We start from the raw sequence: 20,043 nt of genomic DNA, 5'->3' as shown, positions 1-20,043 counted from the left end.
CCCCCCCATTTGCACCCCTGCTCAGAACTCCCCTCTATCTGCCAGAAGGGGTGCTGCCATATTCTTGAATTGCTTCATAAAACCAATTAGATCTTCAAATTTACCTGGATGATTTTGGTTTTTAACACAAGCAGTGAGAAGTCAGAATGTGAATGAGCTGGGGTGGGGGTGAGATGGGGAAGGAAATACATAGTGGGTGTCACAAGGTCAGGAAGGACAGAGTGACAGCAGGGTTCAAGGCTGGGTGCTGGGGAGCTGTGCGTTTTCATGGATTACTGTCTGGATGAGAAGGAAAGGCACAAGATGTGGGGTGACTTCTATGCCACACAGGACTGGTTCTGAAGCAAATGAATTAGGGGACGGGGAGCAGGATGGAAGCTGGTGACAGGGAGAAGCTGAAAGCCAGAGAGAAGAGTCAGACCAGGAGGGGAAGTGAGAGTCTGAGTAGGTGTCCAGGGTTGAGGGAGGAGCACATTTGCACTGTCGCAGAGACTCAGGGAAGGCTGGTGTGTGGAGAAGGAAGTCAGAGGACAGGGGCCGTGTGGGGGTAGGTTTGCTAGAACAGCCATCAAAGGCTGACTTTGTCAGAGAAAGAGAGAACATCTGCAGATACGATGCTGTTCCTGCAACTTGTGTTGTTCGTGGTTCTCCTCCCAGGTGGTGACAGTGAAGACGGTGAGATCTCTGGCCTTGCCCTGTGGGTGCACATGTGAGTGTCTGCCAGTCGGTGTGAGTGTATGTACATATTTTAATATATGAATGCATGTGTGTGTATCTGTGTCTGTGTGTTTCTGTGTCTGTATACTTGTGTGTATATGTGCCTGTGTCAGTTCTCTGTGTAAGTGTGTTTGTGCATGTGTGCATCTGTGCACTTGTGCTGTGTGTGTGTGCATTTCTGTTTGAGTGTGTGCACTTTTGGAGTCAGTTCTCCAGCACATATTTGGGGAGATAGAGTCTCAGTCTGATTCCTTCCTGAGCATCCCTGACCCCAGGGCCCTACGGTCTTCTGAAGGATGGGTACCAAGTTTGGGGCTTGGGGGCAGCGCATGTCTCCTGAGACAACTATGGCTTCCCTGTCTTCTAGATTTTGGTTCCCCATTCTGCCACCCTCTTCACCATTCAGCCTCCTTTACAATGCCCTCCTCTTCCAGTCTATCCGTTCTTTTCCACAGCCTTCCAGGAGCCAATCTCTGTCCGAATTATCCTGACCACATCCTTTTACAACCGTTCCTGGATGCAAAATCAAGGCTCAGCTTGGCTGGACGAGCTGCAGACTCACGCCTGGGACAACAAGACTGGAGCTTTCATTTTCCTTCGGCATTGGTACAAGGGGAAATTATGCAGCAAGGAGCTGATGGGAGTGGAAGAGTTATTCTCTTCATACTACATTGGATTTCCTCTAAAATTTCAAGATCATGGCAGCCAATGGCAGCTTGAATGTGAGTTCAGTTCTCCAGAGCTGGGATGGAAGTAGCTGCTGTGTGTGTATCTTTGAGTTCCTTCTTCCTCTAGGAAAGAGCCTCCACTATCTTCTGAAACTCACATCTCCCCGTCATAAATCTGAAACACACTCATCTAGGCAGAGGGTAGAAGCCAGACCCCGATTCTTATTAAGCTTCACAGCTTCTGCTATTTCCCACTCCTCTCACTGACCATAGGCTGTGCTCTCTTGTCTCCCACTAGCGCGTCCTGTGACCAGCCCTTTCCCTGGCCTCCAAGCAGGCACACCCTGGTGTCCCTCACTCCGTGACTGAAATTGAACTATGCTTTTCTCCCCATTCAATCCTAGCAGCAAAATCTGACTATGCTTTCCCCGTACCCCACTGCATTCCCTTCACCCTAGGTTGTTTTTAACCCCAGCTCTCTTGCTGAGCCCTTCTTTATTCTCTGCCCACCTGCTTCATGTCTCTCCTCCAACATTTGTTCCTTCCTCAATCACTCACCTCTTCCTCTGCCTCCATCCACCACCACTTCCCCTTTGTGGGAGCCTCCCATCAAACCAAACTTTGCTTCCTTCCCTCCAGTCCCCCGAAATTCTCCCTCTGTTTCCACCATTCCTGGTTTCCACTCATCTCATTTCATGTCTTTCTCTCCCTCCGTACTGAAACTCACAGTCTCTCTTCCCCAGATCCCTTCCAGGTACAGCTGGCGTTAGGCTGTGAACTGCACTTTGGAGAAGCATCAGTTGGCTTCATGAGGATTGCTTATCAAGGAACAGATCTCATAAGTTTCCAGAACATGTCATGGTGGCCATCTCCAGAGGGAGGAAGTAGGGCTCAGCAGGTCTGCAGACTATTCAATCAGGACCATGAAGATAATGAATTAATGCATACGTTCATCATAGACTACTGTCCCCACTATCTCTCAAGTTTTCTTGATGCAGGGAAGGCAGATCTCCAGCGACAAGGTCAGTCCTGCTCCCTCCCTCCAAGTATGCTGCATTCTGTGCTCATAAATTTGCACCATTCCCTCACGATCTGGGTAAGAAGGACCAAGAGGGAGAGAGAATGATGATGACAGATTTCTAGAGGTGGAAAGATGTGTCTATCTAAAGTGATGTGAAGATCTACCCTCTCAGTCTGTCCTGTGTCTGCAGTGAGGCCAGAGGTCTGGCTGTCCACTGGCCCCAGTCCGGGTCCCGGCCGTCTGCTGCTGGTGTGCCACGTCTCTGGCTTCTACCCCAAACCGGTGTGGGTGATGTGGATGCGGGGTGAGCAGAAGCAGCGGGGCACCCGGCGAGGTGACATCCTGCCCCATGCTGATGGGACGTGGTATCTCCGAGTGACCCTGGATGTGATAGCCAGGGACGCAGCTGGCCTGACCTGCCGAGTGAGACACAGCAGTCTAGGAGGCCAGGACATGGTCCTCTACTGGGGTGAGAAAGATGGGTCCAGCTGGGAAAGGGGGCAGGTGGTCCTCCAGCAGAGCTTGGGAGACTGATGAAAAATTTGGGTTGCTAGGGATTCCAGACCAAAAATGACTAAAATCAGTAACTCAGAAATGGAACAGCTGAGAGTGTGGGTCCTGAGGATGTGGGGGATGCAGAGGGTTGGGTGAAGACCCATCTCTGAGGAGGGATGGGAGAAATGAAAGGAGGATGGGCAGCTGGTGAGGAAGAAAGCGACGTGAGCAAAGAGGACCAGGGAGGTGCAGGTCAACAAGGGATGGATGGGACGTGACACCGTCTGTGCTCCAAACCCACAGAGCAGCCCCACTCCATGGGCTTGGTCTTCCTGGCGGTGATAGTGCTCCTGGTGCTTCTGGCAGGTCTGGCGCTGTGGCTCTGGAAGCGCTGGTACGTCTCTGGAGCCACCCTCCTGCTCTTTCCCATGTGTCTCCCCGCCTTTAATCTGTCCTCCTCCCTTCTTTTCCCAGTGCCCTTCCCCCCTGCAGTCCTCATGTCCACCTACTACAGAGTCACTTCCTCCTTTGTGTGTTCCAGGAAAACACCCTGGAGACCTCAGTGTACTGACCTCCCTTCTGAGCGAGATCCCAGCAGCCCAGGCTCCAGTACTTACCCAAACCCAGCTCAGCGGTGATGTCCTTGCAACAATCTGTGTGCAACTTTGTCTTTCAGTTCTGCTTAATGATCTGTTGTCAATATAAGCTCAGTGTAATTTAGCAGGATTTGTTATTCTGAATTGGTCCTGGAACTTAACTCTCAAAATTTACTCAGTGTGAAATGAAGTCTCAGCACTTCCATCGGTCACGGGTATCGGTAGTCACTTCTTCCAGGGAGCCCTTCCTGATTCAGTAGTGGAAGCAGTCTCAGGTGATAATTTCCAGCACTTAAACTTGCACTTTGGTAATCTATTCCTGAACCCCAGCCCTTGTTGCCCCCATTAGGTTCCTTTGCCTTTTAATTCTTAGGATTCTTAAGAGCAAAGACATGTCTTTTTAATGTTTGTATCTTTGGCAAGGAGAGTCACCTGCACGGAATATGTCCCCAATAAAAATATGTGTTGAATTTATGCTAAATTCATACATTTTTTCTTTTTTCTTTTGCTTCCTGACATGTTTGTGGTAGTTGAGATGTTTGATCCTTTCCTTGTTAAATGTCTTGTCACCTGGTTGAGAGAGTTAACACTTTCCCTGTTCCTATCCACATCTCCAGGCATCGAAGCAGAAACAAGTTTCCTGTGAAGATTTCTATTATTTACCTCCAGACACCTATTGGACTGGACCTGTTGCTCCCAGTATTCTGAACTGAAAGAGGAAGGCAGGATGCTTGCTGTTTGTGGGGCTCAGAGACAGCAGCAGAGCTGTCACCTTGTGGCTTGATAGAAATATAGGGTCTTGGCCTCAGCAGAAACCCACTGAACGCAATTCGCATTTTAGCGAAATCAGCAGGGAATTCACAGGTGTATAACATGTGATGTCTGAGAGGTAGCAGTGAAAGTGTGTTGCTGGAGGGAAAAGAGACGCTCTAGGAAAGAGACGAGAGCTGTGGTCGGGAATGAATGGAGATCCAGCAAGGAGCATGCATACGGAGCCTCATGGCCTTTGTGGCTCCTGTGTTACAGTCCTGAGGACACAGAGTCAGTGACAGTGAGCCATTGTTCCTGGGGGAAATGTGGGGTTGGGGTCCTAGGAGCCTCTGCTCATAACACTTGTCAACTGATGACTACCCAGCCTGGTTTCATGTGTGTTTCTGTTTAAAGACAGCTTCTCTAGTGTATACATGTGTTTGTAAATAATTTATTGTATGGAGTATTTCCCTATACTGAAACACAGGCTCGGGGTTGTGTAACATTTCCCAGCTTGGGCACTGTGAATGCCAGGATCTTTGGCTTCCTGCCCTGCATCGGTACTGCCCGTGATGGTTTTCTAAACAAACAAAGGGGAGACGGTCATCTTCTCATGAATCCATGAATATAGATACATTCCTGCCTTTTTCATTGCGTCCTCATAGTGTCCTAGATGTTACTTCAGCAATTTCTGAAGCAGTTCCACATAGGTATCAGGACCGTCCTATTCCGTTTCCTGGATTTGCTGCATTGCTGACTCATTACCACCGAACTCAGGACCCACAGACTTGCATCAGGAGTCTGAGTGAGCCTCACGCACACAGGTGTTTTGTCTGTGGGGCACATCCCACCGTCTTGTGCTTACGTCGCCAGTCAGTCCTGCGGCTCTGGTCTTCAGGGCCTTTTTAAACTCTGAAGTCACCAAGAGGAAGCATGGAATTCAGAAGACGTGGCACCAAATGGACCGTGAATAGGACACATCCTTATAGTGTGGGGATTAACACAGGAAGGCAGAGCAATACCTGGTTCAGCCTCATCTGGAATCACCTGAAGTGGGTGACACATGTCAGGAGGCAGGCCGGTCAGCACAGACAGACTCCGTGAACAACGAAGATGGACCTTTGTGACTGACGACACCCACGGCAGCGCGAGTGGAGACATCCATGGCTAGACCTCAGTTACTCTCGGTTTCATTAATTAACATAAGAAACCATTCTCAAACCCTGATATGCAGCTGGAACATTCTGAGTGTCAAGTGCTGGGGAAGAAAAGGTCTTCCATGTCTTCGTAGCTTGAAAATTTTGTTTCCTTGATTTGATCGTGGTTTTCATTGTTGTTTGTAACCAGTTTATTAGTGCCGTAACTTATGTGGGTTGACTAGGGGACAGAAACTTAGTCCTAGTAAGTGCAGGTGCTGCGAGAGGAGCCCAGGGCAGTGAAGTATCCAGAGGGAGCGCATGCAGGCTCCTGGCCCTACACATGTGGGCATTTCTGGAAAATCATGTTGACATAGGAGAGGTGGGAAGGGAGAGAGCAAATCATGGGATTTCTGGAATCTTCTTTCATGAATGAGAGTGCTTGTCTGTTTCTCTAACTTCTAGTCCTCCTCATCTCCCTTCTGTGGCCACCATGTGGATTTTGGATGGTTGACTGTGCATTCATGTGTATCCTGGGGCTCTGATCAGCGTGAGGCCATCAGTAGAAATCATCCTTGACAATGTGACAGGTTATAAGAGGGCCAGGTAACCTCCAGTTGAGGCCCATTATCAGATAGATGCCACTTGTATCACGCAGAATGATGGTTCAGGCCAGGAACCTGCTCCAAGTGGCACAGGTCAATGGGGCCTGATTCTTACGCTTAATGGAGGAGAAAGATATGTTCTCTCTTGTCCTGGATGATAAGGTCAGAGTATGAAGCCTGAAATAAATACAATCAATTTTTCATCACCAGAGAAGCAAGCCTGAGGATGAAGCCTCCTTGCAAGAAAGCAGAGAAATTATGTGAAATTTGCCAAGAGGTGGAAATCACAAGTGTTCACACCACAAGAAGTAAAAATAAAAGAGAGAAGAAGACATTCCAGATGAGAGGTCCTGGCAGTGCTAACTGGCTTGGTTGTAGGCTCTGTCACCTTGTATACATATGTGAAAACCTCAAGTGATTATTTTATCTTTTTAAAAGAAAAAAGCAGTAAAAATATACAAACACATGATGAATAGTACATTAAAGAATAATTTTCACGTTTTCCTTCAATATAAGTTTCTTGACCAATTCTGCATTTTCCTTCTAAAATGCAGCCTGCCACCCTGGGGACACTTAGGTAAGGACGTGAGCATACAGGTGCAGCTCCCTGCACGCCCCATGTGCCCCGGGCTCCCATGGTTCCTCAGGCCGTCCTCTCTGAGAAGTTGCTGGAAGACTTTCCTCAGGAGGACCTTCGTTCATGTCACGTCACAGGCTCTGCTGCCCCTGTTAGAGCCTGTGCAGTCCCACACGGCCCGTGGTGCCTCCCAGCCTTCCTCCCTGGGCAGCTGGAAAGCTGCATGCTGTCCATAGGTACAATATTCGTTTGCCGTCATACTCCAGTGATAGTGAAAACAGCAGCAATAACAAAACCAAAGCATCAGAAAAGCGAAGGCAGACACACAGACCCACAGAAGGCAATGGAGCCCCAGTGACCCTGAGCTCCCCAGTTCCATCAGCCAATACATTCCCTGAGTGGTTTTGGCACAAGGTGGATTTCTGTCCATAGTGAATGGAGGCTCCCCTCTGATGGATGTGAACATGGCCACAGGGGGACACTGGGCTAATGTCTTTCTTCCTTTTTTTTTTTTTTAAGATTTTATTTATTTATGTGACAGAGCCAGTGAGAGAGGGAACACAGCAGGGGGAGTGGGAGAGGAAGAAGCAGGCTCATGGCGGAGGAGCCTGATGTGGGGCTCGATCCCAGAATGCCGGGATCACGCCCTGAGCCGAAGGTAAACGCTTAACGACTGTGCCACCCAGGCGCCCCTAATGTCTTTCTTCCTTGCAACGTTCCTCCTGACTTCACTTTCCTTCTCTCAGTGCTTCAAAATATTACTCTTTCTTTCCTTGCCTGCTTGCTTTTTTCGCATGTGTCCTCATCTTGTGACACTCTTACTCTATCTTGCTTATTAACCCTGACATCTGGAGCAATCCCTGTCCTGGGTATTTTCATGGATTTCTGACAAACCACTGCTCAGGAATTGAGGTGTTTTTCAGCTGCTGGCTACGTGACTGGTCCAAATTTACACCAGGGGTTTTGTAGAGATGAATGGACAAGCTCCCTGCATCCATTGGCCACAGTCCCCTCCAAGAGTAATCGTGTACAAGCCTTGCTAACACCCTGTGTCCCACTGCCATACTCTTCTGAAGATATGCCTCCTGCAATACGCTCTTGATAGGGCCCTCCTAATTCGTGTCACAAGCCTGGGAATGTGCAAGCAGCCCTCTCATGTGCTGTACTGCTCCATGTGAGTCCTGCCCTGGGGAGAGGGAAGGATAACCACACGGATATTTGACTCAGGTCCCAGATGGGGTCTGGTGGCAGACTTCTGTTCTGATGGTAGGGCCCTTCCAACAATGAAAGTTTCTCAGGGGATGACGTAGAGAATGTGCCCTGCAGTTCACTGATACTTCATCTCTGGCAAATGTGTGGTTTGACACAACTTAAGCCCAAGGGGGTCTGATTAGCCACTAACACAAAACAACCAAATCTGGCCCACAACAGGCAATGAGAGCCATTTCAAATGAAAGGACTGAAACTAAAGTGGCTTAACCAACACGGGAGGACACATGCATCTCACATAGGAGACACCCTTGAAGTGTCAGGTCTTGAAAAATAGGGGACACTGAATTGAAGGTCACTACATAATCTCTTCTTCATAAGGTCACTACCTTCAAGAGTAGGAGACGTAGCTAACTTTCCTGACACAGAGAAATAGAATTGGACACAATGAGACGACAGAGGAATATGTCCCAAAGGACAAAAACAGGACAAATTCACAGTAGAGAGTTAAGTAGAAAGGAGATAGGTGTTACACCAAACAAAGTATTTAAAATAATGGCCATAAAGATACTTGCTAGACTTGAGGAAAGAGTAGAGACCCTAGTGAGATCCTCAACCAAGAGATAGAAAGCATAAAAAAGATCCAATCAGTGATGAAGAACTCAATAGTGAAATTAGAAATACACTGATGAAATGAATAGGAGACTAGAGGAAGCAGAACTTATCAGTGACCTGGAAGACAGGGTATGGAAAGCAATCAAGTTGAACAAGAGAGAGAAGAAAACAAATACCAAAGGAAAATAGACCTAGGGAGCTGAGCAACACCATCAAGCATAAAAATACTTGCATTATAAATCACAGAAGGAGGAGAGAGAGAAAGAGGTCGAATATTTATTTGAGAAATAATAGCTAAAAACTTCCTGAAAATGGTGAAGGAAACAGAAATGAAGAGGAGGCACAGAGTGCAGCCAATAAAATCAATTCAAGGAGCTCTACACTAGAATACATGTTAATTAAAATGGCAAAAAGTAGTGAGAAAGGAGATTTTTAAAAGCAGCAGGAGAAAAGAAGAAAGTTAAATGCAAGGGAAACCCATAAAGCTTCCGCTGATTATTCAGCTGAAACTTTGCAGGCCAGAAGAGAGTGGCATGATATAGTCAAAGTAGTGAGAGGGAAAAAAAAGTCTGCAGGCAAGAACACTCTTTCCAGCAAGGCTATCATTCAGAATAGGAGACATAAAGAGTTTCCCAGACAAACATGTGAAGGGAATTCATGATCACTAATCCAGCGCTACAAGATATGTTAAAGGGGACTCTGAGTGGAAAGGAAACACCAAAGGAAATGAAGCACAAACTCAGTAACAGTAAGGATGTTGACAAAAATTAGTCAAGGGACTCACTAAATAAAAGGATGCAATTATGACACTATATTTCAAAAATGTGGGTGGGTAGAGAAAAGAAATAAAAAATGGTTTCAAACTTAATGTGACCTTAATGTTGACTGCTATGTACAGAAGCTGTTATATACAAACCAAATGATAACCACAAATCAAAAATTACTAATAGATATACAAAAAACTCAAGAGAAAAGAATCCAAGTATATCACTAGAGAAAGCCAGTTAACCACGGGAGACGATAACAAGAAGAGAAATGAACAGAGAACTACCAGAACAGCCATAAAATAGGTAACAAAATGACAATAAGTCCATTTCTTCCTATAATCACATTGAATGGAAATGGACTAAATGCTCCAATCACAAAACATAGGGTGATGGGATGGATAAAAAAGCAAATCCATCTACATGTACCCTACAAGACTAATCTGAGACCTAAAGACACATGTAGATTGAAAGTGAAGGGATGGAGGGGCTCCTGGGTGGCTCAGTTGTTAAACGTCTGCCTTCGGCTCAGGTCATGATCCTAGGGTCCTGGGATCGAGCCTCGCATCTGGCTCCCTGCTCAGTGGGAAGCCTGCTTTTCCCTCTCCCACTCCCCTTGCTTGTGTTCCCTCTCTCACTGTGTCTCTCTCTGTCAGATAAATAAAAAATCTTAAAAAAAAAAACCAGAAAGTGAAAGGATGGAGCATAATTTATTAAGCTAATGGATAGGAAATGAAAGCCAGAGCAGTAATGCTTGTATCAGACTGAGTAGACTTTAAAAGAAAGACTGGGGGCACCTGGGTGGCACAGCGGTTAAGCATCTGCCTTCAGCTCAGGGCGTGATCCCGGCGTTATGGGATCGAGCCCCACATCAGGCTCTTCCACTATGAGCCTGCTTCTTCCTCTCCCACTCCCCCTGCTTGTGTTCTCTCTCTCGCTGGCTGTCTCTATCTCTGTCAAATAAATAAATAAAATCTTTAAAAAAAATAAATTAAATAAAATAAAATAAAAGAAAGACTGTACCGAGAGACAAAGAAGGACACTATTTAATAATAAAGGGAATCATCCAACAAGAGCATATAGCAATTATGAATGTTATGCACCCAACATGGGAGGACCCAAAGAAATAAAGTAGCTAATAACAAGCATAAAGGAAGTGATTGATAATAATACAGTAATAGTAGGGGCTTAACCACCCCACTTACATGGATGAACAAAACATCCAAGCAGAAAATCACACAGGAAACAGTGGCTTTGAATGACAGATCGGACCAGATAGATCTAAATGATATATTCAGAACATTCCAACCCCAAACAACGAAATGCACGTTTTTTTCAGGCGCTCTTGGAACATTCTCAGTAATATATCCCATATTAGGCCCCAACACAAGTTTCAACAAATTCAAAAAGGTCAAAGTCATACCGTGCATCTTTTCTGACCACAGTAGTATGAATCTAGAAATAAACCAAAGCAAAATATGGAAAGAGCACAAATACATGGTAGTTAATTAACATGCTACTAAACAATGAATGGGTCAACCAAGGTATCAGATAGAATCAAAAAACATATGGACACAAGTGAAAATTAAAACACAATAGTCCAAAGTTTTGGGGAAATAGCAAAAGCTGTTCTAAGAGGAAAGTTTATAGCAATCTAGGCACACCTCAAGAAACAAAAATCTCAAATACACAACCTAACCATACAACTAAAGGAGCTAGAGAAAGAACAAAAAACCCCAGAAGCAGTAGAAGAAAGGAAATAATAACAGAAATAAATGATATAGAAATTAAAAAAACAAAACAAAACAAACAAAAATCCACAAATGAACAGATCAATGAAACCAGGGACAAATTCTTAGGAAAGATCAACATAATTGATAAACATTTAGCCAGACTCATTTAAAAAAAGCAAGAACAAGAGAGAGACAGAGAGAGATCTCAAATAAAATCAGAGATGAAAGAGGAGAAATAACTACTGACATCAAAGAAATACAAAGGATTGTAAGAGAATATTATGAAAAATTATATGCCGAGAAATTGGACAACCTACAAGAAATGGACAGTTTCCCAGAAACATTTAGCCTCCCAAAATTGAACTGGGAAAAAATAGAAAGTTTGAACTGACTGATTACCAGCAATGACATTGAATCAGTAATGAAAAAACTCCCGGGACCAGGACCAGAAAGCTTCAAAGATTTACCAAAGTCCAGGACCAGAAAGCTTCAAAGATTTACCAAAGTCCAGGACCAGAAAGCTTCAAAGATTTACCAAACATTTCAAGAAGAGTTAATACCAATTCTTCTCAAACTATTAAAATCAGAAGAGGAAGGAATGCTTCCAAATTCATTCTATGAGGCGATAGCATTACCCTGATACCAAAAGCAGATAAAGACACTACAAAAAAAGAGAACTAAAGAGCAATAATTCTGACGAAAAAGATGGAAAAATCCATAACAAAATATCAGTAAACCGCATCCAACAATACAGTAAAAAAATCATTCATCACCATCAAGTGAAATTTATTCCTGAGATACAAGTGTGTAAATTCACAAATCAATCAACATGATATATGACAAGAGAAAGTACAAAAACTGTATGATCATTTCATTAGATGCAGAAAGATTATCTGACAAAGTACAACATCCATTATGATAAAATCCCTCAAGAAAATAGATTTAAAGGTAACATAACTCAATATGATAAAGGTCACATATGAAAAACCCACAGCTAACATCACACTTAGTGGTTAAAAACTGAGAGCTTTTCCTTTAAGTTAAGGAGCAAGACAAGGATGTCCTCTTTCACTACTTTTATTGAACATAGTACTGGAAGTCTCAGCCACAGCAATCACAATAGGAAGGAATACAAGGCATCAAAATTGGTAAGGAAGAGGTAAAACTTTCACTATTTACCTAAAACCCTAAAAACTCCCTCCAAAAAACTACTAGAACTAATTCAGTAAGGTCTCAGGGCACAAAATCAATACAGAGAAATCCTTTGCATTTCTTTAAAACCATAATGAAGTTGCAGAAAGAGAAATTAAGCAAACCATTCCATTTATAGTTGCACCAAAATAATAAAACACCTAGGAATACACTTAACCAAAGAGGCAAAAGACCTGTACTATTAAAACTATAAAGCATTCATGAAAAAAAATTGAAGGTGACACAAAGAAATGGAAAGATGCTCCAAGCTTATGGTTTGGAAGAACAAATATTGTTAACACATCTATCCTATCCAAAGCAAACTACAGATTGCCTATCAAAATACTGACAGCATTTTTCACAGAATGAAAGCAAGCAATCTGAAACTTTGTATGGAACCACAAAAGACTGAACGGCCAAAGCAACTTGAAAAAGAAAAAAAAAAGCTGGAAATTCAGATTTCAAGTTATCCTACACGGGTATAGTAATCAAATAGTATGGTACTGGCATATAAATAGACACATACATCAATGGGACATAGTAGAGAGCCCATTTTATGGGCTTTGAATCTTTGACAAAGGAGGCAAGACTATGCAACAGGAAAAAGACAGGCTTTTCAACTGTGTTGATAATGGTGTTGTCATTACGTACTATATATTGGCTAATTGAACATTATAAAAAGAAAAAAAGAAAACGGTGCTGATTTGCTCTGGGCAGCATGGACATTTTAACAACGTTTATTCTTCTGATCCATGAGCATGGAATGTTTTTCCATCTCTTTGTGTCTTCCTCGATTTCTTTCATATGTATTCTGTAGTTTATAGAGTACAGATCTTTAATCTCTTTGGTTAGGTTTATTCCTAGGCATCCTATGATCCAGCAATTGCACTACTGGTATTTACCCCAAGGATACAGATGTAGTGAAAAGAAGGGGCACGTGCACTCCAATGTTCATAGCAGCAATGTCCACAATAGTCAAACTGTGGAAGGAGCTGAGATGTCATTCAACAGAGGAATGGATAAAGAAGATGGGGCTCATATATACAATGGAATATTACTCAGCCATCAGAAAAGATGAGTAAGTTGCCCCAACAACATTTTTCTAGATGTCTCCCGAGGCAAGGGAGACAAAAGAAAAAATAAACTATTGGGACTACATCAAAATAAAAAGCTTGTTCCCAGGAAAGGAAATAATCAACAAAACTGAAAGACAATCTTCTGAATGTGAATAGACTTTTGCTGATAACATATCTGATAATGGGTTATTATCCAAAATATATAAAGAACTTGCAAAGAAAAAAGAAAACTTGTACAACTCAACCACAAAAGAACATATAATTCAATTAAACAATGGGCAAAAGACATAAATAGATATTTCACTGAAAAGACATCCAGATGCCCAACAGAACATGAAATAACACTCAACATCACTCATCATCAGGGAAATGCAAATGAAAACCTCAAAGAGATATCATCTCACACCTGTCATACTGGCTAAATGTAAACAACATCCAAGAAAAAGTGTTGGGGAAGATGTAGAGAGAAAGGACCCCTGATGCCCTGTTGGTGGGAACGCAAACTGGGGCAGCCAGTGTGCAAACAGTATGGAGGTTCCTCAAAGCATTAAAAACAGAAATGTCACCTGATCCAGTAAATGTGCTACTGGATATTTACCCAAGGAATGTGAAAACACTAAAATGAAAAGAAACATGCACCCCAATATTTACTGCTGCATTCATTACAAGAGCCAAATTATAGAAGCCGCCCGAGCTGCCGTAGACAGATGGATTAACAACAACAGAAAAGGTGTGCTTTGTACACACAGGGGAATATTACTCAGACATACAAATGCCTGAAATCTTGCCATTTGCAACAACATGGATGGGAAGTGAAATAACCAATCAGAGAAAGACCCATGCCATATGGTCTCACTCATACGTGGAATTTAAGAAACAAAAGAAACAAGAGAAAAAAAAGGTCTCGTTCATATGTGGAATGTAAGGAACAAAAGAAAAAAAATGGACATCTACAAAGGACACACTGCTGGTTCTCGGAGGGAAGGTGGGTGGAGAACGGGGGAAAGATGTGAAGGGGATTAGAATAACACTTACATTCATGAGCACTGAGTAATGTCTAGAATTCCTGAATCACTATATTTTACATCAGACACTAATACAACACTGTGTGTTAGCTGAATTTAAAGGAAAGAACAAATCAAAGAAAAACTAACTCAGCACACCAAAAGTTACAGTTCTTGGTTTATGGTTTTTTCCCAAGTAGACTGAAAGCTCCTTGCACACAGTGATTGCACTGTGAACACTGTATTTTCATGAGTGTAGCACAGTGCTTGGATCCAGGCAGGTGCTAAGTGACTGGTGAGTGAATACGTCTTAATGCAAGTCAGACTGAAGGGGTATACTTCAGATGTTTCAGTGTCCTGTGGTCTCGTGATGGCTACTGGTTCCTCCCTAGGAATCATGGTGGATTGGTGGCTGCTGATACCGTTACGCAGGCAATCATGCGGGCATCTGGACAAGCAAATAGAGTAGCCATTAAAAAGAAACCCTTGGGCCAGGCCAGGTCACCAAATGTTGTTTAATCCTTAACCTACTACCGCGCCCAGAAATGCTCACCTATCAGTGAAGAATTCTCTGGTCAGCGCCAGTGAGGTGATCTGTCACATGGACCATCTCCAACCCCCAAGAAGGGGAGGTCATCTGCATGGTAATACCTCCTGCTTTCCAAATTAAGGCAAGGTGACCTTCCCTGACACTCCTTTCTCTTCTTTTGTCAACTTCCTTCCTCTACAAACCTCCCATTTGCACCACTCCTCGGAGCTCCCCTCTACCCGCAAGAAGGGGTGCTGCCCAATTCTTGAATCCCTTAATAAAACCAACTAGATCTTCAAGTTTACCTGGTTGATTTAGGGTTTTTTTTTTTTTAAACACAAGTAGGGAGAAGTCAGAGATGTGAATGAGCTGGGGTGGGGGTGAGAAGGGGAAGGAAATACATGAGAAGTATCACAAGGGCAGGAGGGACAGCGTGACAGCAGGGTCCAGGGCTGGGTGCAGGGAGCCATGTGTTTTCATGGATTACTGTCTGGGCGAGAAGGAAAGGCACAAGAGGTAGGGTCACTTTTCCATGCCACACAGGACTTGTTTTGTAGCAGCTGAATTAGGGGACGGGGAGCAGGATGGAAGCTGGTGACAAGGAAAAGCTGGAGGCCACAGAGGATGGTCAGACCACGAGGGGAAGCGAGAGTCTGAGTAGGTGTCCAGGGTTGAGGGAGGAGCACATTTGCATTGTCGCAGAGTCGCAGGGAAGGCTGGTGTGTGGAGAAGGAAGTCAGAGGAACAGTGCTGTGTGGGGGTAGGTTTGTTAGAAAAACCATCAAAGACCGAGTAAGAGAAAGAGAGAACGAACACCTGCAGATACGATGCTGTTCCTGCAACTTGTGTCGTTTGTGGTTCTCCTCCCAGGTGGTGACAGTGAAGATGGTGAGATCTCTGGCTCTGCCCAGTGGGTACACGTGTGTGTGTGTGTGTGTGTGTGTGTGTGTGTAGATGTGCTTGCATGACTGTGTGTGTGTTTTAATATGTGTGTGTGTGTTTGTGTACCTGCGTTTCTGTGTCTGTATACTTGTGTGTATATGTATCTGTATGTTCTTTTGCGTAAGTGTGTTTGTGCGTATGTGCACCTGTGCACTTGTGGTGTGTGTTTGTTTGTGTTTGTGTGTGTGTGTGTGTGTCTGCACTGTAGTGTGGGCTCCCCAGCACATACCTGGGGACGAAAGCATCAGCCTGGTTCCTTCCCGAGCATCCCTGACCCCAGGGCTGTGTGCTTCTCTGACAGTTGGGTATGAAGCTCAGGGCTCTGGGGCAGCACATGTCTCCTGAGACAACTATGTCTTCCCTGTTCTCCTGATTTTGGTTCCCCTCCCTGCCACCCTTGTCTCCTTTCTCTCTCTTTCCCAATGACCTCCTCTTCCAAAGTCAATCTATTCTTTTTCCACAGCCTTCCAGGAGCCGATCTCCCTCCGAATCATCCTGACTTCATCCTTTTACAACCGTTCCCGGACGCAAAATCTTGCCTCAGCTTGGCTGGATGAGCTGCAGACTCATGGCTGGGACAACAAGACTGGCGCTTTCATTTTCTTGTGGCCTTGGTCCAGGGGCAACTTAAGCAACGAGGAGGTGATTAGAGCAGAAGAGGCATTTTATTCAAACTCCATTGGTCTTCCTCTATGTTTTCATGACCATTTCAGTGAATGGCAACTCGAATGTGAGTTCAGCTCCCTCAGAGGGGGGATGGAGGTGGCAGGTGTGTGTGTGTTTCCTGGAGTTCTTTCTTTCTCTAGGAAAGAGCCTCCTGTGGCTTCTGAAGCTCACATCTCCCCAACATAAATCTGAATCTCACACATGTGGGCGGAGGATAGAAGCCAGACCCTGATTCTTGAAAAGTTTCATGTCTTTCGCTACTTCCCACTCCTCTCATTGACCACCGGCTCTGTTCTCCTGTCTCCCACTAATGTCTCCTGTGACCACTCCCTTCCCTGGCCTCCAAGCAGGCACCCCCTATTCCCTCACTCTGTGACTGATTCCTTGAACTGTTTGTTTTTCTCCCCATTCAACCCATCAGTGAGGTCTGTCTATGTGTTCCCTGTCCCCACCGCATTCCCTTCACCCTAGCTTGTTTTTACCCCAGCTCTCCCACTGACCTCTTCCTTATTCTCTGCCCATACCCTTCATGTCTCTCCTCCAACATTTCTTCCTTCCTCAATCATTCACCTCTTCCTCTGCCTCCATCCATCAACACTTCCCTTTGTGTGAGGGCTCCCTCAAACCAAACTGTGCTCCATCCCCTCCAACCCCCTGACGGTCACTTTTGCTTCTAGTACCTTGGTTTCCACTTGTCTCATCTCATCTTCTTTACTCCCCTTGTCCTGAAACTCAGAGTCTCTCTTCCCCAGATCCCTTCCAGGTACAGCTGACAGGAGGCTGTGAGCTGCACTTTGGGGAACCCTCAGTTGGCTTCATACGGATTGCTTATGAAGGATCAGATCTCGTGAGTTTCCAGAACATGTCATGGTGGCCATCTCCAGAGGGAGGAAGTAGGGCTCAGCAGGTCTGCAGACTATTCAATCAGGACCATGAAGATAATGAATTTAATGCATAAACTTATCACTGACCACTGTCCCCGCTATCTCTCAAGTCTTCTTGATGCAGGGAAGGCAGATCTCCAGCGACAAGGTCAGTCCTGCTCCCTCCCTCCAAGCATGCTGCATTCTGTGCTCATAAATTTGCACCATTCCCTCACGATCTGGGTAAGAAGGATCAAGAGGGAGAGAGAATGATGATGACAGATTTCTAGAGGTGGAAAGATGTGTCTATCTAAAGTGATGTGAAGATCTACCCTCTCAGTCTGTGAATTCCTGTCCTGTGTCTGCAGTGAGGCCAGAGGCCTGGCTGTCTGCTGGCCCCAGTCCTGGTCCCGGCCGTCTGCTGCTGGTGTGCCACGTCTCTGGCTTCTACCCCAAACCCGTGTGGGTGATGTGGATGCGGGATGAGCAGAAGCAGCGGGACACCCAGCGAGGCGACGTCCTGCCCCATGCTGATGGGACGTGGTATCTTCAGATGTCCTTGGATGTGAAAGCCACGGAAACAGCTGGCCTGTCCTGCCAAGTGAGACACAGCAGTCTAGGAGGCCAGGACATGGTCCTCTACTGGGGTGAGGAAGAGTTGGGGCCTGGCTGCGAAAAGGGGTGGGTATTTCTCTAGCAAAGCTGGGGAACCTGATGATTAATTTGAGAATCTAGGGATTCCAGACCAAAAAGGACACAAAATCGGTAACCCAGAAATGGAAGAGCTGAGGGTGAAGGTCTTGGTCTTGCAAATATGGGATGATGCAGGTTGGGTGAAAGGGACATCTCCCTGATGCAGGGAGAGGTGAAAGGAGGAAGGGCAGCTGGGGCGACAGAGGGTGACACTAGCAAAAAGGACCAGGGAGGTAGAGTTCAACCTCAGGTGGATGGGAAATGACACCGTCTGTGCACCAAACCCACAGAGCAGCCCCACTCCATGGGCTTGGTCTTCCTGGCAGTGATAGTGCCCCTGGTGCTTCTGGCAGGTCTGGCGCTGTGGCTCTGGAAGCGCTGGTAAGTTCTGGAGCCACCTTCCTGCTCTTTCCCATGTGTCTCCCCACCTTTCAGTCTGTCGTCAGCCCTCCTGCTCCCAGTACCCTGCCCCCCTGCAGTCCTCACCGCCACCTGCTGCAGACTGACTCCTCCTCCGTTCCTCCCAGGAAAACACACTGGAGATGTCCATGCACTGACCTCCGTTCTGGGCAAGATCCCAGCAGCCCAGGCTCCAGGAGGAACCTGAGGCCAGCTCAGTGGTGACGTCCTTGCAACTCTCTGTCCCACTTTGTCCTTCAGTTCTGCTTAATGATCAGCTGTCCATATAAGCTCAGTGTAATTTAGCAGCATTGGGGTTCTGACTTGGTTCTGCAACTTAACTCTCAAAATTTAATTCAGTTTAAAATGAAGTCCCAGTAACCACCATGTGTCACAAGCATTAGATGTCACTTCCTCCAGTGAGTCCTCCCTGATTCAGACGTGGGGCATGTGTTGTGATGAGCACTGGGTGTTTTACACAACTAATGAATCATTAGACACTACATCAAAAACTTATGATGTACTATATGCTGGCTAACTGAACATAAAAAAAAGAGGAATATACAAAAAAAAAAAGAAAAAAAAAGAAAAAAGAAGTGGAAGCAGTCTCTGCCTGGTGAGAATTTCCACCACTTTAACCTGCACTTGGCTAATCTATTATCTGATCCCGGCCCTTATTGCCCGCAGTATTCCTTTCCCTTCTAATTCTTAGGGTTTCTGATAGCAAAGACCATGTCTTTTTAATATTTGTATCCTTGTCAAGGAGAGTCACCTTCATGGAAAATATCCCCAATAAAAATGTGTTCAATTTGTGCTAAATTCATAGGTTGTTTTCTTTTTCTTTTGCTTCCTGACATGTTTGTAGTAGTTGACATGTTTGGTGGGCTTCCTATTAAATGTCTTGTCACCTGGTGGAGGGAGTTCACACTTTCCCTGTCCTGTTGACATCTCCAGGCCCCTAGGTTGAAATGAGTTTTCCTGTGAAGGTTTCTATTATTTAACTACAGACACCGATGGGATGGATCTGTGGCTCCCAGTATTCTGAATAAAAACAGGAAGGCAGGATGCTTGCTGGTTGTGGGGCTCAGGGACAGCAAGGCTGTCACCATGGGGCTGGATAGAAATATAGGGTCTTTCCCATAGTCCATAGTAGTAAGGAGGGCACGTATTGCATGGTGCACTGGGTGTTATACGCAACTAATGAAGCATCAAACTTTACATCAGAATCAGGGGATGTACTGTATGGTGATTAACATAATATAATAAAATAAAATTAATTATAAAAAAAAAAAAAAAAAAAATAGGGTCTTGTCCTCTGCTAAGACTCACTGAATCACAATTTGTCCTTTAGCAAAATCAGCAGGGGATTCACGGGTGCGTACATGTGACGTCTGAGACGTAGCATACAAGCGTGTCGCTGAAGGGAAAAGACGCTCTAGGAAAGAGAACAGGAGTGCTGTGGTCGGGAATGAATGGGGATCCAGCAAGGACAGTGCATACAGTGTCTTCTGGCTTCCGTGGCTGCCGTGTTACTGTCCTGGGGACATGGAGTCCGTGACAGTGAGCCGTTGCTCCTGGGGGAATTGTGGGGTTGGGGTCCTGGGAGCCTCTGCTCACAACACTTGCCACCCGATGACCACCCAGCCTGGTTTCACGTGTGTTTCTGTTTAAGGACAACTTCTCTAGTGCACAGATGTATTTGTAAGTAATTATTGTATGGAGTATTTCCCTCCTGCTGAAACATGNGTTGCTCCTGGGGGAATTGTGGGGTTGGGGTCCTGGGAGCCTCTGCTC

General features: G+C 45.2%; 1 protein-coding gene and 1 non-coding gene across 5 annotated transcripts; both read left to right on the top strand.

Moving 5' to 3' along the window:
* The first annotated feature begins 334 nt into the window (after window positions 1–334).
* On the top strand, window positions 335–6,492 carry LOC109488338 (T-cell surface glycoprotein CD1a-like). Of its 4 annotated transcripts, XM_034667344.1 has the most exons (7): window positions 337–547; window positions 658–709; window positions 1,173–1,439; window positions 2,129–2,407; window positions 2,579–2,875; window positions 3,205–3,295; window positions 3,443–6,492. In XM_034667344.1, exons 3-7 carry the CDS (start codon window positions 1,235–1,237, stop codon window positions 3,537–3,539), a joined length of 969 nt encoding a protein of 322 aa, XP_034523235.1. In that variant the 5' UTR covers window positions 337–547; window positions 658–709; window positions 1,173–1,234; the 3' UTR covers window positions 3,540–6,492. The 4 variants fall into 4 exon arrangements, with proteins under 4 accessions (XP_034523231.1, XP_034523235.1, XP_034523234.1 ...); XM_034667340.1 differs by having other exon boundaries at window positions 335–675; XM_034667343.1 differs by having other exon boundaries at window positions 337–709.
* An 8,739-nt stretch (window positions 6,493–15,231) lies between these two features.
* Window positions 15,232–19,057, top strand: LOC100470906. The gene is made up of 6 exons (XR_004627431.1): window positions 15,232–15,574; window positions 16,092–16,358; window positions 17,047–17,326; window positions 17,526–17,804; window positions 18,141–18,231; window positions 18,378–19,057. It is a non-coding gene; the product is annotated as a T-cell surface glycoprotein CD1a (transcript).
* Window positions 19,058–20,043: the final 986 nt, after the last annotated feature.

This window comes from Ailuropoda melanoleuca, chromosome 8 (assembly GCF_002007445.2).
Source record: "Ailuropoda melanoleuca isolate Jingjing chromosome 8, ASM200744v2, whole genome shotgun sequence".
Taxonomy (NCBI): domain Eukaryota; kingdom Metazoa; phylum Chordata; class Mammalia; order Carnivora; family Ursidae; genus Ailuropoda; species Ailuropoda melanoleuca.
This window is presented reverse-complemented; position numbering and strand designations above follow the sequence as displayed.